Source organism: Crocuta crocuta, unplaced genomic scaffold (genome assembly GCF_008692635.1).
Source record: "Crocuta crocuta isolate KB4526 unplaced genomic scaffold, BGI_CrCroc_1.0 scaffold352, whole genome shotgun sequence".
In the NCBI taxonomy this organism is placed as follows: Eukaryota; Metazoa; Chordata; class Mammalia; order Carnivora; family Hyaenidae; genus Crocuta; species Crocuta crocuta.
The window spans coordinates 3,411,903-3,428,011 of NW_027532169.1; the positions used below are offsets into that span (position 1 = coordinate 3,411,903).

At 50.4% G+C, this 16,109-nt stretch overlaps 1 protein-coding gene across 1 annotated transcript in view; it reads left to right on the forward strand.

Annotated features, from left to right (window-relative positions):
• Nucleotides 1–16,001, forward strand: part of ZNF652 (zinc finger protein 652) — a 54,337-nt gene extending 38,336 nt beyond the window's left edge. Inside the window, exons 2-6 of the mRNA XM_077776849.1 lie at nucleotides 671–1,836; nucleotides 4,287–4,434; nucleotides 4,791–4,906; nucleotides 5,251–5,395; nucleotides 13,934–16,001. Of these exons, the coding sequence (XP_077632975.1) occupies nucleotides 928–1,836; nucleotides 4,287–4,434; nucleotides 4,791–4,906; nucleotides 5,251–5,395; nucleotides 13,934–14,319 (1,704 nt within the window). The 5' untranslated portion in view covers nucleotides 671–927 and the 3' untranslated portion in view covers nucleotides 14,320–16,001. The remainder of the gene's footprint in view (nucleotides 1–670; nucleotides 1,837–4,286; nucleotides 4,435–4,790; nucleotides 4,907–5,250; nucleotides 5,396–13,933) is intronic.
• Nucleotides 16,002–16,109: the final 108 nt, after the last annotated feature.

Below are 16,109 nucleotides of genomic sequence, written 5' to 3' on the forward strand. Positions count from 1 at the left end.
TTAGGAATACTTAGCAACTTTGAAATTACTCTAACAACCCCGAATACAATAATGTCTACACCTAGATTATACCGTATGGAAGGCCAGGGACGTTTTTCTGTCTCGTCGGGAGTTGTGTCCATCAGCTGTTCTACTCCCCGAGCTCGCCGCCAGCTTTGTTCTCTGAGCCCTCCCTGCAGTGGGCGGTGGTGACCAAGGTTGTAAAGAAAGCCGGGCAGCATAAAGCTCTTGTGTGTTTCACGTATGACCTGTGTTATGTAACAAGACTGAATCCCCTGTAGACAGAGGCCATATATTCTGCCGAATCATTACATCCTGTCGCACCTAGCATAATGAATGCCACGCAAGAGTAGGCGCTCATTCCATCATTGGATATATACCAAACGCCCACTAAGTGCTTGGCACCGTGCAAAGCTCAGAAGATAGTGTACCGGACAGATCATGCCTCCTGCTGTCCTCGACTTTACATTCCAGCAAAACGTGTGTCGAATTTCGTAAACCAGTAGCCCAGTAAAAGAGTGGCCCACCCTGAACCGTTTAAGCAGGGTAAAGAATCGTGTATGTGAAGAGTTTGATCCCTTTCTGCCATGTCTGTGGTGTGATGTCCGCGCGTGCTGGGGGAAGGAAATAGCGGTGTCTGACTTTTTTTCCTCTTTGCTTTTCTTTGTAGATAAGATGCGCCAAGGCACCTGCCGCCCTCTTCAGAAGAAAACTCACTAGTGCTCTGCTCTTGCCCTCATACCAAACCTTCTGGCTTCTGCTTTGGTGCTGCAACCCTGGAAGAATTGCACACGAGCTCCAGGAACACCCTTTGTTCATCTGAGTGGTTCTTTTGTGGATGGCAAATTATTTGAGTCTTAATAACTACCCTGTTTTAAAGCTGTTCCTGTCTAGTCTGGACTGCTTAATAAATCAGGCCACATACCAATGAGCCACACAGCCAGTCCGGGTCAGGAGCTGGTGGCAAACTGTGCCACGCGTGCAGCAGGCATGGCACAAGAAGACGGCCGTCGCGGTCAAGTGCCATCTACCTTTTATGGTGCCAACCAAGAACTCGACCTGTCCACCAAAGTGTACAAGAGGGAGTCGGGAAGCCCTTACTCTGTGCTAGTGGACCCCAAGATGAGCAAACCACATCTCCACGAGGCAGATGAACAGACGTATTTCAGGGAGACCAGAGCAGTGTCTGACGTGCATGCCGTTAAGGAAGACCGGGAGAATTCTGATGACACGGAAGAGGAAGAGGAGGAGGAGGAGGAGGAAGTCTCTTACAAAAGGGAGCAGATCATAGTGGAGGTAAACCTTAATAATCAAACATTAAATGTCTCTAAAGGGGAAAAGGGTGTCTCTTCCCAGTCCAAAGAGACTCCTGTTCTTAAGACAAGCAGCGAGGAGGAAGAGGAAGAGAGTGAGGAGGAGGCCACGGACAACAGCGACGACTACGGAGAGAACAGCAGGCAGAAGAAGAAGGAGAAGCCGGCGGAGAAGGCCAGCATCGCCCAAAGGCGAACGAGGAGGGCCGGCTCCGTGGCCGCGGCCACCGCGTCGCCGACGCCCAGGACTACGAGAGGGCGCAGGAAGAGCGTAGAGCCCCCGAAGCGGAAGAAGCGGGCCGCCAAAGAGCCCCGAGCGCCAGTCCAGAAAGCTAAGTGTGAGGAGAAGGAGACTCTGACCTGTGAGAAGTGCCCCAGGGTGTTTAATACTCGGTGGTACCTGGAGAAGCACATGAACGTTACTCACAGGCGCATGCAGATTTGTGATAAGTGTGGCAAGAAGTTTGTCCTGGAAAGTGAGCTGTCCCTTCACCAGCAAACAGACTGTGAAAAAAATATTCAGGTAGGTTTCCTCACCGAGAGGGCAAACTTTCTAGGATACGGCCTGGCGGTTCAGGCCCAGCCGGTGTCTGCCCCAGAGAGTAGACACAACAGGCCGAAGGGACAGTCCTCGCCCGTGTCTCTTCTTAAAATCGCTCCTGCTTTGGGCTTGTCAGAGCCCAGGCTTAACGTGTTCTCTCCAGAGCGTTGCAGTTGACTGACACTGGACTAGTGGGGACCCCAGGTACGTGGAAGGGGGGGCCCATTGTGGGTCGTGGCCCAGCAAGTGGGGTCAACACTGACTTTGCGCTGAGATCCCCCGTGGTAGGACCTGGCGTGTGTCATTCGTTCTGGCATCTTCTCGGTCACGGTGGGAAATACTGAGTAAAGGTCAGGAATAGAGATAGGCCCCCTTCGGGGGTCGACGGGGGGTGGGGGTGGGGTGGCCAGATTCTAGCGCAGCTGACGGGGACAGAAACCATAATGACGCAGACCGGTGAAAACGGAAGACCTCCAGGAGTGAGTTTGCTTTTACCAGTGGAGAGAGGACAACATTACGTTTATCAAGAGGCTGAGCCCGTGGGAATATGCAGACTTTAAACAGAGGCTGAGCTGGTGGAAAGTATGGCCCACCTGGCGGTAGGGTTATACCATGCGCCCGTGCAGTCTTGTTGAGATGACAGAGCGTGCTTTCCGGCCATGCCGCTGTCACGATAGGTTACAAGGTGTGCCAGGCCTCTTACGTTGCGTGAACCGTGTGATGTTGATCTGGATGGGTTTGTCCATGTGAATGCATATTGCTGACTGTGCAAAAGGTAAGTCTATTAATGCCTCCGTAAGATCTGTAAAGTACATGTGTGCCGTGCCATATTCGAGCTGAACTTCTTTTGAAAAAGGAAATGGTTTTGTTTTGGTTTGTTTCTTGGAGGATGCTTATGTGGAGCGCTCCTTCTTCTCACCTTCTGCTTGCTTGTCATCAACAACGGAGGTCGTCACTTTGTCCTAAAGAGATTTTTAAAGTATAAGTTACGCTTGCTAAAAGTCCACCGCTTTTTAATTCGTCGGCTGTGCCTTGATCTATTACACGCTTGGTGATGAACGAAGGCGCCTGGGTGGCTCAGTCGGTTAAGCGTCCGACTTCGGCTCAGGTCATGATCTCACAGTTTGTGAGTGCGAACCCTGTGTCGGGCCCTGTGCTGACAGCTCAGAGCCTGGAGCCTGCTTCAGATTCTGCATCTCCCTCCGTCTCTTCCCCTCCCTCTCTGCCCTTCCCCTGCACATACTCTGTCTCTCTCTCAAAAATAAATACATGTTAAAAAAAAAAATTGTTTTTTTAAAGGCTGAGTGGGGACGCCCATGCCCTCCGGTACCAACCATCTCCCTTGCTCCATTATGAACTGGCTGCGATAGTTCAGGCCCAAGGGAGCGTGATGCGGTGCTGCACCCTGGGGGTCAGACTCCGGCTCTGTGCCGACCCCTTGCTGACAGGTGTGCCTTGATGTTGTGTTTTTTGTTGCACCTCACGTTTTCTTTATGAAGTTACAGAAAGAACGCGTGTACCGTACCTCGTTCTGTGGCTTCCGTCCCTGTTGCTGACCAGCAGCCGTTTAAACTTGTGTTCGGGTTTTATGGACTCTGCCCGAAGAGTTCTAGTTACATTCCCACAGGACAGTGCTTTGTCCACACGTACAGAACCAGTAATCCTGGCGACCCAGGAACAAGCAAGCCTCGAAACCCTGCCCTGCATCATATTCGCAATTCGAAACGCAAGGAACCAGGCACTGTTGTGCGTGTGTGTCCTCTACACGTGTGTACAGGAGACCTGGAGCGGGTTCTCGGGAAGGGGAGGACACTGACGTTTAGAAGTTACAGAAAATTCTGCCAGGGGGCACTGTTTAGTAGAGTAAATGAGATATGGGGAAAAAATAACAAAATCTCAACCAGTTGTGTTAACGGAGGCTCCAAATGCATTCTTTAAGGTACAGAAACCTCACTCTTCTGCCACAGATCTATAACCATGAATATGTGTTTTATCTTGTTTTTATTTATGCTGCCTTAAACTTAGTGTGTAACCTCTGGGAAACACCTGTTAACTGCATGTTGACTTGGGTGTACGAGACAGATGTTCTTCGTATTCACTTATGTTTTAAAAACCTGCTTCTTCTCACCGACACTGTACTAATATGACAAAAGCAGTCAAGTCTTTTGTTTTAGCAGGACCTTCCATTTCTTCTTGTCTTACTTTTCGCCATTGTTTTTGTGCTCCCAAAGGGTCTCTAAAAGATGCGTCGTGCAAAGTAGAACGTAGAGATGTTGGTGTTGGCATCTGGACTCCTCGGCGGATTGGCTTTGGTTTGGATTCGGGCCTCGGGCCACAGATCTAGAAAGCATGCCCGTTTCATGAGCCAGTGGGCAGCCATGGCCTTCTGCGAGCCCCTGTCAATAAAGATTATTTCTGTTTATCCTGCTCAGTGTGTTTCCTGTAACAAATCATTCAAGAAACTCTGGTCCCTTCACGAACACATCAAGATTGTCCATGGGTACGCAGAGAAGAAGTTCTCCTGTGAGATTTGCGAGAAGAAATTCTATACCATGGCTCACGTGCGGAAACACATGGTCGGTAAGTTTCTCATGCCGCTCTTCTCTCATGCCTGTAATTTCCCTCTCGCTCTTTCGTGTGTTTTGTGATCTGGCTCGGGCAGGATCCGAGGAACGGCCTTGCCGTAATCAGCTCTGACTTGCTGACCCTAAATGCGCCGTGGCCCCTGTGAGCATCCTCGGGGTGCGCGGAGTACCCTTCCCAGCGCGGTTCTCCCCCACGATGTGGCCGCTGCCTCTCTCTCAAGAGCGCTGCTGCGAAGGCCGGTTAAAGCGTGGACAGTTAAGACGGCATGACTGCCTGGCAGTCGGAGTTCGGGCTGGGCTGCCCCGAGCTGCCTGGTGGGCCCGCCGTGAGTTGGGCGCTCTATGTTTCAGCACACACGAAAGACATGCCCTTCACGTGTGAAACCTGTGGAAAGTCGTTCAAACGCAGCATGTCCCTCAAGGTGCACTCCCTGCAGCATTCTGGAGAGAAGCCCTTCAGATGCGAGGTAAGGGCTGTGCTGAGCCCCGGGGCCCGGCCAGGGGGTGGCGGGGCAGAGGCGCGTATGCCGCGGGCCCCAGGTGCCACCTGGAATGCCCCAGGTGGCTCTCCCCGACCAGGGCAGCCTGGGGAATGACACAGAGCGGGTTGTCTGTCTTTTCCTTGCTAATCCGGACAAGCTGGGGGTCCTTCCGGGCTGCATATGCGGCAGATGTCCCTCTCCATAATAACTGAGCTGCGGAAACATGGCAGAGCCACAGAGACAGGCTCAGGGACCTTGCAGGCGGGCTCCAGTGGGGCCGGCGAACTCGGCTCTCACACGTTCCCCCCCACTCCCCATGTCCAATGCAGAACTGTGACGAGAGGTTCCAGTACAAGTACCAGCTGCGCTCGCACATGAGCATCCACATCGGCCACAAGCAGTTCATGTGCCAGTGGTGCGGCAAGGACTTCAACATGAAGCAGTACTTCGACGAGCACATGAAGACGCACACTGGTAAGAGTTCCCGGGGAGAGGCACACACGGGGCTGGGCGCCGGCGGGTCCCCACTCGGGAGTCGGTCCCTGTCAAACCCAGGACCGCATGTGTGCTGAGTGCAGGTGCTCCCCGAGAGAAAGCCGGCCTGCTGGCCTGGGCAGTTGGGCGTTCGCTCTCCGTTTGTTTCCAAAAGGGGTATTTGTCAGTGCCTTTCAACTGCGGGCCCTTCCAGACACTGGATTCTTTGCTTAGGGCACAGGATCTCCTGAAACTGTGCCACTTGCTTTGTGTATGTTGCATTTGTGAGTTTTTTAAGGAAGGGGTTCTGGACCCTTAGGAAATGACAGCCACTGACTGCTTAAAATAGAATACCCTCTCGGTACGCTGAGAGTCTTGATTGGATTGGCTTTAACAAAATGTACATCTCCCATCAGATGAAGTTAAATCTCATTTTAACCATTCCGTGTTTCCGGGGGTGTGTGCTTTCTTTCACGGATGTGAACCTGGAAGCACTTGACTGCCTGGCCCGCAGGGAGCTGGCTGAAGTCGTATCCCCCNCAGCAGTCTGGGTACAGATTAAACAGTATGAACCCCTTTTCAGGCTTCTGAATAAAATCTGATCACAGGTTCCTCCGTTCTGTTAGTCTACAGAGTAGCAGAGCTAGAAAGAACCATGAGATCGGCTTNTCATGGCTGGGTGACTCCAGTGCCCATTTTTATGTCCAACTCCAGGGAAAAGATCTGCTGGCTTTTTTCCCATTTGGAGCAGAGCACCCTGTGATTTTAAGGATCAGGCCAGAGGAAGAGTCATGAGAGGGTTTTAATTAAGTAAGTTACACCTTAAGAGGAGCTCTGAAGCCTGAGTGACGGGCGGCAGGATCATCAGTAATTAACAGATTCTTCTGTTAAGATTTGGTGGCTCGTGGCAGGGCTCTTAGTTCTACCTGAGACTCTTTTAGGATTTGGTTTTCCATTGTAAAGCAGGAAACTACATGGAAAATAAGCTCTCTGGAAGGCAGAAGCTGTGTCACCTTCACACACAATGCTTGGGGCATAGTGGGTGCCCCATAGACATCCGATTGGAAGGAGCTGGAGCCCCGGACACCCTCGGTCTTGTGCCCCCTTCTCTTCTCTGCGCATCTCCTGGGTCTCTGTCTCCCCCAGGTCCCTACTTTCCCCTCCTCTCGCCTGCCTGCCTGCCTGCCTGCCTGCCTGCCTTCCTTCCTTCCTTCCTTCCTTCCCCTCCGTCCTTCTTTCTCTAGGCCCTTAAATGTCCATAATATGAAACCAGAGTGTTTATTTTGTGATTAACGTACTTGTTGAATATAATTTTATGTTAAATGTTCTTCTTTGACCAAATAGGCAAGCTCAGCATTTCCTGTTTCTTCTAAAAAAAATACAGCCACCTAAATTCACTTAAATTTTTATCCTTCTCATTAAAAGAGTAGTATATACTTATTAAAGTGTATTACACAAGAGGCACCTGGGTGGCTCAGTCGGTTAAGCGTCCGACTTCGGCTCAGGTCATGATCTCACGGTTCATGGGTTCGAGCCCCACGTCGGGCTTTGTGCTGACGGCTAGCTCAGAGCCTGGAGCCTGTCTTTGGATTCTGTGTCTCCCTTTCTCTCTGACCCTCCCCTACTCACACTGTCTCTATCGCTGTCTCAAAAATTAATAAAACATTTTTAAAAAATTTTAAAGAAATAAAGTATATTAGACAATGTGAAAGTTGAAAACAGGACAAAAATGATCATCACTGAAAGATCATTAATGTTAACATTCTGGCATACATTTTAAAAAATTCTTTAGTTTCTTAATACACATATAGATAGATACTGCACGTGAGTATTTATGTGTTCATGTATATAGTCATGAAACAAAAATTGGGCCTTTATTGTGACCTGCTTTTCCCTTTTTACTCTGTTACATCATTAACAGTAATATCATTTTAGCGGTTGTATAATATTCCTTGCGGTAAATTTGCTGTAAGAATAGCCACCATTTATTATGCACAAATATGTCAGGCACTGTCTTAAGTGCTTTACATGCCTCATCTCATATAATAAATGTGACTTTTACAACAGTTCTGTGACTTAAAAGATGCTGTTTCTATTTTGGTTAGCCAGTTCCCTGTTGGACATTTAGATGATTCCTGTTTCCAACTCTCCTGCTGCTGTAAATAATACTGCGATAACAGCTCTGTTGTTCACACATCGATGATTATTCACTTAGGATAAACTCCCAGAAATGCGATTTTTAGGGTAAAGAGAGGTGCACGTTTTTAAGACTTGGTGGCGTGCATTGCAAAATAGGCATCCACCTACACCCTGACTAGCTGCGCCTGAAAATACCCATTTCCCCACCTCTTTCCAGCGCTAAGTAAAATCATCACTGATTTGATAGGTGGGAAATGGTTTCTTACTGTATTTGTTTGCATTTAATTAATTGCTAAGTAAGAGTGTGCATTTTTTCATGCGCTTATTGAGTCTCAGTTTATTTTCTTTCCTGAATTGCCTGTGCCTTTTCTGTATTCCTCTTTCCATCGCAGAGTTTGGCTCTTTTTTGTTTGTTTGTTTTGTTTATAATAGCTCTTTATTTACATAGACTGGACCTCGTTTTTAACCCCAACATTAAAATACTTTCCCCTGGTTCGTCATCTGCCTTTTAATGTTGTTCATGATTCTTGAGCCGGGAAAATAGCTGGACAGTGGGGCTGGACAAACCCGGCTCTGCCAGTCGCTACCGTGGGGCCTTACGTGAATTTTGCAGCCTCTGTGGGTCTCCGGTTCCTTGGCCTTCAGTAGGGATGATGATAGTCCCTGGGAAATACAAAGAGAGGGTTCGCATTAAACAAGAAAAGGGATACCTCTTCTAAGGCTGGACACCAGCCCATTTAGAGTACGTGTTATTGGGGATTAAAGCGGCTGCAGGACTGGACCTTGATCGGGCAGTTTCTTTGCAGTTAAAGAGACTTGAGGCAGACTAGGGGAGCTGGCCAGCCCTCGCGTGGGGTTTCCTGGGATGGTGTGGACATGGGGTGAGTCCAACATGGAATAATTGCCCATTCTCTTTGTCCCAGGCCCGGCACTAAGTGCCGGCGGCACAGGGATGAGATCAGACCCGGTTTGTCCCCTCAAAGAACTTCAGTCCAGGGATAGTCATGATGGGGGTGGTGGAGGTAGTGGTAGTAGCCATCATAGTAACAACAGCAACGACTACATAATAATAATGGTAATAATAATCGCAGCATTAAACTGTATTGAGCATCTGCTACTTGCCGGAGACTGTTCTAAGCTCTTTCCTTGTATTTCCAACTTACCACATAGCCTGTTGTTGTCATCTTCATTTTTCAGATGAGGAAACTAAGGCTCAGAGATTACATAAGTTGTCCAGGGCAGGTCTGACTCCAGAGCCACATATTTAATGGTTCTGATATAATTTAACGCAGCAAGTGATTACATGGAGGGCTAACACAGGGCTTCGTGAGGCCCAACAGCACCATCCCAGAGTGTGGTGCTCAGCTTCCAGAATGTGTCAGTGTACTCAGGTGGATCAGGATCAGAGGAACTGATAGGCGCTAGATAGTGTGAACGATACATAAATAAAATTGCTGGTTTATTAATTCACAGTGGAAGGGCTGAGTGGCAGGGGGCTCAGAACTCTTACTTCTTTGGTCGTCCTGTTCTTTGCCTAAATCAAAATCTATATTGGAAGCTAAATGATAATCAGGAGATTGGTAGGGATGGGGAGTGACGGGAGAGGAGGGTAATGGAAGGGGCTTGCTGGTGAGTACTGTACATCCTCGAACCCAGTCGCAGCCACCCCTCCTAAGACAAACTTAATTTGTACACTGTTCAGAAAACGCGGCAAAGTAAAAACGCCACGCCGTCGGTTATACGGCATGTTTCCGTTTCTGAGATGCTGATACGCCGGGACTTGCACGTCTTAGAAGTAACACTTCATTGTTCGTAAGCATCAGGCAAGAACCAACCAAATTGGGGGGCACTGGGGGAGCTCAGTCACTTAAGCATTCAACTCTTGATCTCGCTTCAGGTCTTGATCCCAGGGTCCTGAGTTCAAGTCCCACATTGGGCTCCACGCTGGGCGTGAAACCTACTTAAAATTAAAAAAAAAAAAAAGAAAAGAACCTACCAATTGAGCCACTGTAGTAAACAGGACTGCGACACCCCTGGGCTCACAGGGCTTGCCGTCGGTCTAGGGAGTGGACACACGAGGCACAGCCCTGGTTCCCTGATGAGAGCGTGGCAAGTACACGGAATTAAATGACATTGGGTAGAGTGTGGCAGATGGGGCGGCCTGACGGGGGCACGATGAGACACAATACTGGGGATACAGGTGCTAGGTCTCTCTCTCTCTCTCTCTCTCTCTCTCTCTCTCTGTCACACACCCACACCCACACACACGCACACACACCATAAGCTAGATAAAAACGTCTGGACTTTATTCTGAGGACAGCGGGAAGTTCTTGAATGGCTTTGAGCAGATTGTGTGTGACCCAACTCTTGAAAGTTCGTTCTGGCCGCCTGTGGACATTGGGCTGGAGGGTGGGGAGCAGGAAAAGAGATGCGCAACCAGTCAGGTGGATATTGCAGCTCATCCAGGGGCATGGGGGTGATGGTGTGGACCGTGGCGGTGGCAGCGAATGAAAGGAAAGTGATGATGCCAGGCAGGTGAACTTGGTGGCTGATTGGATAAAGGTGGTGTGCGAGGGAGGAATCCAGGGATGGTCACAGATTTGGGTCTTGAGTGCCATTTGTCAAGATAGAGAACAGTGGGTGGAGGGGCAGGTTTGCTAGCCAAGATGATGAATTTAATTTTGCACTTGTTAGGGTTTTTTTTTTTTTAATGTTTATTTTTGAGAGAGAGAGAGAGAGCATGAGTGAGAGAGGAGCAGAGAGATGGAGACACAGAACTTGAGGCAGGCTCCAGGCTCCGAGCTGTCAGCACAGAGCCCGACGTGGAGCTCGAACTCACGAACCATGAGATCATGACCTGAGCCGATGTCGGACGCTCAGCCGACCAAGCCCCCTGGGCGCCCCTTGCACTTGTTAGCTCCGAGACCTCCGCAGGACATGCAAGCGGACATACCCAGGAGGCAGTTTGCAAAAAATGGGTTTAAAGCTGAAGAGAGAGCTTGTAGGCCGTGATATAGATCCATGGGTTTCTCCTGCTGCTCGAGGGTATTCATACTAAGCAGACTGCACACCAGATCACTTGTTCCTTCTAACCGTGCAGAAGACATCGGCTGCCAGCCGAATTCTTGTTCTTTCCTGCCTTCATTTCGAACGCACTTCCTTCAGACCCATTACAGTTCTGCTTCCAGTCAGCCTGGCTTTCTGTGTAATAGGCCTTATCTTCGGATGTATTTGTGTTGAGATAGACACCTTTCTCCTCGCCTGGGTGGACTTCGCTTTAGCGTGCCCTCTAGCCACTCCCCCACCAGCTCTTCCCCCAAGTGGGACGTTGTGCGGGTGGCCGATCACACGTGGTACCTTTTGATTTTTCCTTATTTCAGCCCTATTTGCATCTTACCTCGAGGTCTTCAGGACACCTTCCCATCACTCCTTAGCACAGTTAGGTGGGGCCTGTTGAGTAACGAGAGTTAGAAGCAAGCGGGACCGTAGGCTCATGTCTGGAACGACAAATGTGGGAAACGTGTCAGGACTTCAAGAAATGAACAGAAGGGTCCTAAGCGATAAAAAGGACCCATTGAAAGTTGATCCTGCGGATTTGCAGTAGGTGGGTCCTAAGAGTTTTTGGCCTGTCTATGACAAATCACCATAGCCTAGAAGACTCACGTGAGAGACGGTTAGGGAGGGCCAGGGTTCAATCCGGGACGGGCACACAGTAGAAAGTAAGCGTACGGTGAGGGGACGCTGTCTGCGGCGCGGGGCCCAGCGTGCCTGATCAGTGACCCGTGAGCCAGGTGGAGAGCATTAGTGTAGACCAGTAGTCCAAAGAGGGAGGCCTTCGGCTCTGTTTCCATCCAGCTTTTGGGAGTGAGGACTAGTTCTGGAGGGTCTTAAGAGAGAGGGGCCCCAGGGTTTATCAAACAGGTGCCCTTCCAAAACATTTTATTATATAAGTCAATCGTGTTTATTTGAGAGAAACAGAATACACACATAAGCATAAAAACCGGAATGTCACTCATCGGCCTGTCGCCTACAGATAATCACTGACATTTGATGTGGTTCTTTCCATATTTTTTCCTATAGATGTTTTTAACCAAAAGTGGGTAATGCCGTGTGTGTATTTTCATTGCAGTTGGTCCTTTTACTTAATAGACTGTAAACTTAACAGATTATGGATTCTCACATTAGTAATTCAAATTCTATATTTTTTGTAGTATTTTAATGGCGCTTTCCATTCACATGGGCATGCCATACTGATTGAATCAATCCCGTTTAACAGAGAATTTGAAGTTTTTAAGGGAATTGGAGGAATGGATTAAAATGAAAGGAGGGGCGCCTGGGTGGCTTAGTCCGTTGAGCGTCCGACTTTCGCTTAGGTCATGATCTCGCGGTTCATGGGTTCGAGCCCTGAGCCCCACGTCAGGCTCTGTGCTGACTGCCAGCTCAGAGCCTGGAGCCTGTTTCAGTCTGTGACTCCCTCTCTCTGACCCTCCNCTTATCCAGAAAGCTGAACGTGAACCACAGGGAAGAGCCTAGCGGGGGCAGCAGCTGACTAAGGAGAAGCTGAAAGATAAGAGAAATAGGATGTCAGACACTAGTCCTGGTGATTACTGACCAAACCGACCAAACCGATCCCTCCCGACTGTACCACCCGCTCTCTTGAGGAAGCAAGAATTCCGGCTCTCACCGAAGGAGGGCAGTGGGAGATGTCGTTTTCAAAGGCAGAGATAAGGAATAAGGACTGCGAGGGCGCCTGGGTGGCTCAGTCGGTTAAGCGTCTGACTTCGGCTCAGGTCATGATCACATGGTTCGTGAGTTCGAGCCCCGTGTCGGTCTCTGTGCTGACAGCTCAGCGCCTGGAACCTGCTTCTGATTCTGCGTCTCCTTCTCTCTCTGATCTTCCCTTGTTCATGCTGTGTCTCTCTCTCTCTCTCTGTCAGAAATAAATAAAACGTTAAAAAAATTAAAAAAAAAAAAAAAGGAATAAGGACTGCGATATGGATGAAGAGGTGGAGGGGTCCCAGAGGGGAGAACAGGAGGAAACTGGCATTCCTCCGCATGTGCAGGGGTGCCCAGGGCTTCGAGGTGTGTTCCCCGTGTCGAAAGCACATTCTGGAACCAGACTGCAGGGTTTTAAGTCCAGGCCCTCCTCTAGCTGTAGAACCCCGGGCAGATTTCTTACTTTGCTTATCAGTAAAACAGGAATGACCACACAGCCACCTCCTCTGGGTCCGTCCCTGCGAGGACCACCAGAGTTCACAGGTGTAAGGCCGTTAGGACGGTACCAGGCTCCCTGTGCGATCGCTATTGTTTGTGCAGAGTAGGCCGAGGACGAAAGGGAGCGGTACCTGAGGCGAGAACACACCTGGAGGAGGGGTTAAGCTACAAGCTACGGACTCTGAGAATTGGTGAAGGAACTGCCACATGCGAGCACACGTACACAGGTTCTCAGCCCGGCATCCGTAGGAAGTGATTCGCGGATGTATGTGTTCAAACACTGTTTCGTTTCCCCCTCTGGCCTGGATAGAGAGGCAGGCAGACAGCATGGAACTGTGTCGGCGTCCAGAGGAAAGCTGGGAACCCTAAAAACGAAGCCCTCATTTCCCCCTACTTAGTGCCTTTACGGTTCGGGATTTTTGTTTCCTTCTTGGCTCATCGGCCCCGTGCTTCTCATCCAGGCTGGGAGCCCGCTCTCAGCGCCCCTTCCCCCGCATGCATGGACACTTGGCAATGATGTAGCGACGGTTTTGACCGTCAGAATCTCTGGGGGCATTTAGCAGGCTGGCGCCCGGAATGCCGTGTGCTCTTCGGCGGGGCCGGCTGGCCCCACGTGATGAAGAAGTGGCCCGCAGAAGTGCCAGCAGCTCTCCCCCAGGAGCCACGGCAGCGTGAGAGGCCCAGGGTGGGGCGGGCCATCCAGTATTTTCCGAGTCCGGTGCCCGCCAGTGAGCCGCGTGCCGAGGACTTGTGCGAGTCAATGCACAGAGACGTACTGGCTGCACAGGATGTGTGCAGCAGCCTGCCTTCTGGCGGGAAGTCAGAAATTGCTAGCAGACCAACTTGCGTCAACTTAAGAGGCAGAGATGCATCCACGGTCTTAGCTGCTTTGGGCACAGGAAAACCGTTTAAACGGTCCTTCACGTCGAATGTGAAGGTCATGACCGTAGATTTTGGTGGTAGTGGTTTTTAACCAAGCCACGTTGGTTAGGTTGTATGCAGGTTTTACTCCTGTCCGCTCTTACTCTTGAGTCCCAGCTTCGGGAGGCTCTCCCACGACTCTCAGGATAGAACGTGCTGTCGGGGAGAGCAGTGGCCCCCTCCTCGCTCAGCACGGGGAGCAGCGTGAGCCCGTCATTGCCGCCTCGTGTGTTAATCATCTTTTTGTGTCTCTGTTCATCTCAGGAGAGAAACCCTTTATCTGTGAAATCTGCGGCAAAAGCTTCACCAGCCGCCCCAACATGAAGAGGCACCGCAGAACTCACACAGGCGAGAAGCCCTATCCGTGTGACGTGTGTGGCCAGCGGTTCCGCTTCTCCAACATGCTTAAGGCCCACAAGGAGAAGTGCTTCCGGGTGACCAGCCCCGTGAACGTGCCGCCCGCCGTCCAGATCCCCCTCACGACCTCCCCGGCCACCCCCGTCCCTTCGGTGGTGACCACGCCCACAACCCCCACGCCTCCGATCAGTATGAGCCCCGTGAGCGCGCTGCCACCCCGGCCCATCCCGCACCCCTTCTCCCACCTCCACATCCACCCGCACCCGNCTCCCCCCTCCCCCAGCTCTCTTTAAGAGCGAGCCTTTAAACCACAGAGGCCAGGGCGAGGACACCTTTCTGCGGCACCTGGCAGAGAAGAACGGGGCCGCGCAGCACCACTGACATCCGCCTCCTTAAGCGCGTTCTCCGCGAGCCGTGTGCCCGTGTGCGAGCTGGCGGCCGGGGAGCTGGTGAGGTGCCCGCAGCTGGCAGGAGGGGACCGGCGGCAAGACCACCCTGAGCTCGCGGAGGGGACTGCCCACCTAAACCAGGGGAACCACCGAACTAAAGCCCAATTTGCTTGCATTTTCTGGTGACTTTTATACATTTCAGATACCCAGACTTGGGGAGTTTTCTAATTTCGTATCAGCCGATGAGGTATGCTTGCTTTTCTACCCCGGACTTCTCCTCAAAGAGGGGACAAGGCCCGGTCTCCTTTGTACTAATCGGGAAGGCTGTGAGATTAATCCGGAGCATTAATTGTATCACTGTGTATCGTAACCGATTCTTTTCAGCTTTTGGCGCTGGCCTCAGGGTCGAGCCGGCCGTGTTTCCCAGTATATCAAGCATTATAGAGAAAGACCGAACTCTTCTTCTTTGTGTAGCTCTCCTAACGCACTCTTTATTTTACTACAGAAATTATTTTAGAGTTTTTTGTATAGACTTCTTTAGTAGGTCTGTTTCTAAAATGAAATGTATTTCAATAAGCGCTGTAATTTTTTCAGTGTAGCTGGGCCTATGTTGTAAAATAGAAAAAAAAATTTTTTATAATCATCCAAATGTGATTCTTAAAGATGCATATAACTTCTATAGTTCAGAGCTTATTCTTAACATCCGTACAACTCAAAGGTGCTTCAGTGACCAGAGGTATCGGAGAGGGGCCCCGCTGCTGGGTTAACTGCACAACCAGGTGTTGGCTTTCGGAGCTTGGCGTAAGTCCTCGGTCGTTCTTAGGTCCCTGAATCGAATGCGAGCGCCCGTCGGTTGGGCTCAGTGACCCGCTCCCGTCGGCCGCGTTGCGTTCCGATCGGTTACGGCGTTGGGACGGTTTCGTTTGGTGACGGCGTTAAGTGGGTTGGTTTGCAGGGAGCTGGGACTTTGTGCAGGGAAGTCCCCCAACGCATGCGTGCTTGAAACATCTGAGTCCAAGCTGTCGCCTGTCGGGAGGAGGAGGCGGTGGCGATTCTTTGCTCTTGGTCGCGTCTGTTTCTCACTCTCCCCAGGGCTCGTTCATGCCCAGCCCCGCGGCGGCCTGGTGAGCCACCGCTCGTTTCGAGGCTGCTGTGTTTTTCTAGGATGGTTACGGAAACATAAAATAGTACACTAAAATCACAAATGCGAATGACGTTGCTGACAGTAGCTGAGAAGTTTGGATGGGAACAAACGGACTCGGGGTTTTTAAAATGTCCATCCGTCTGTGGGTACAGCGGGCTGTTCTGACAGTGTAAATTGTAGCGACAGAAAGCAAATGCCTACATTTTGCTGCCCTGTTCCCTGCAGACAGTTTACGTGACAGCGATGTTCACAGGTGGGGAGGAAGACGTGTCTGCCGTCTTGAAGATGGGTTACTTTTTCAGGTTTAGGAAGGTTCGAAAGAGCACCAGCATTCAGGAGCTTATATAGGAAAGTCTGAATAGAAGGGCTAACGTTCCGCTCATCTTTAACTGATCAAATTTCTCCAGACTCAGTATAGCTAAAACTTTTGCTTTTTTTTTTTCATCTCCGAGAACTGAGTTCCAAAGCTAGGTCTGCTTGCTTTCTCTCTCTCCCTCTAGTTTTTAATCTTGACGTTTCTTCAGTTCCCCACCGTTCCCCCCCCCCCCCC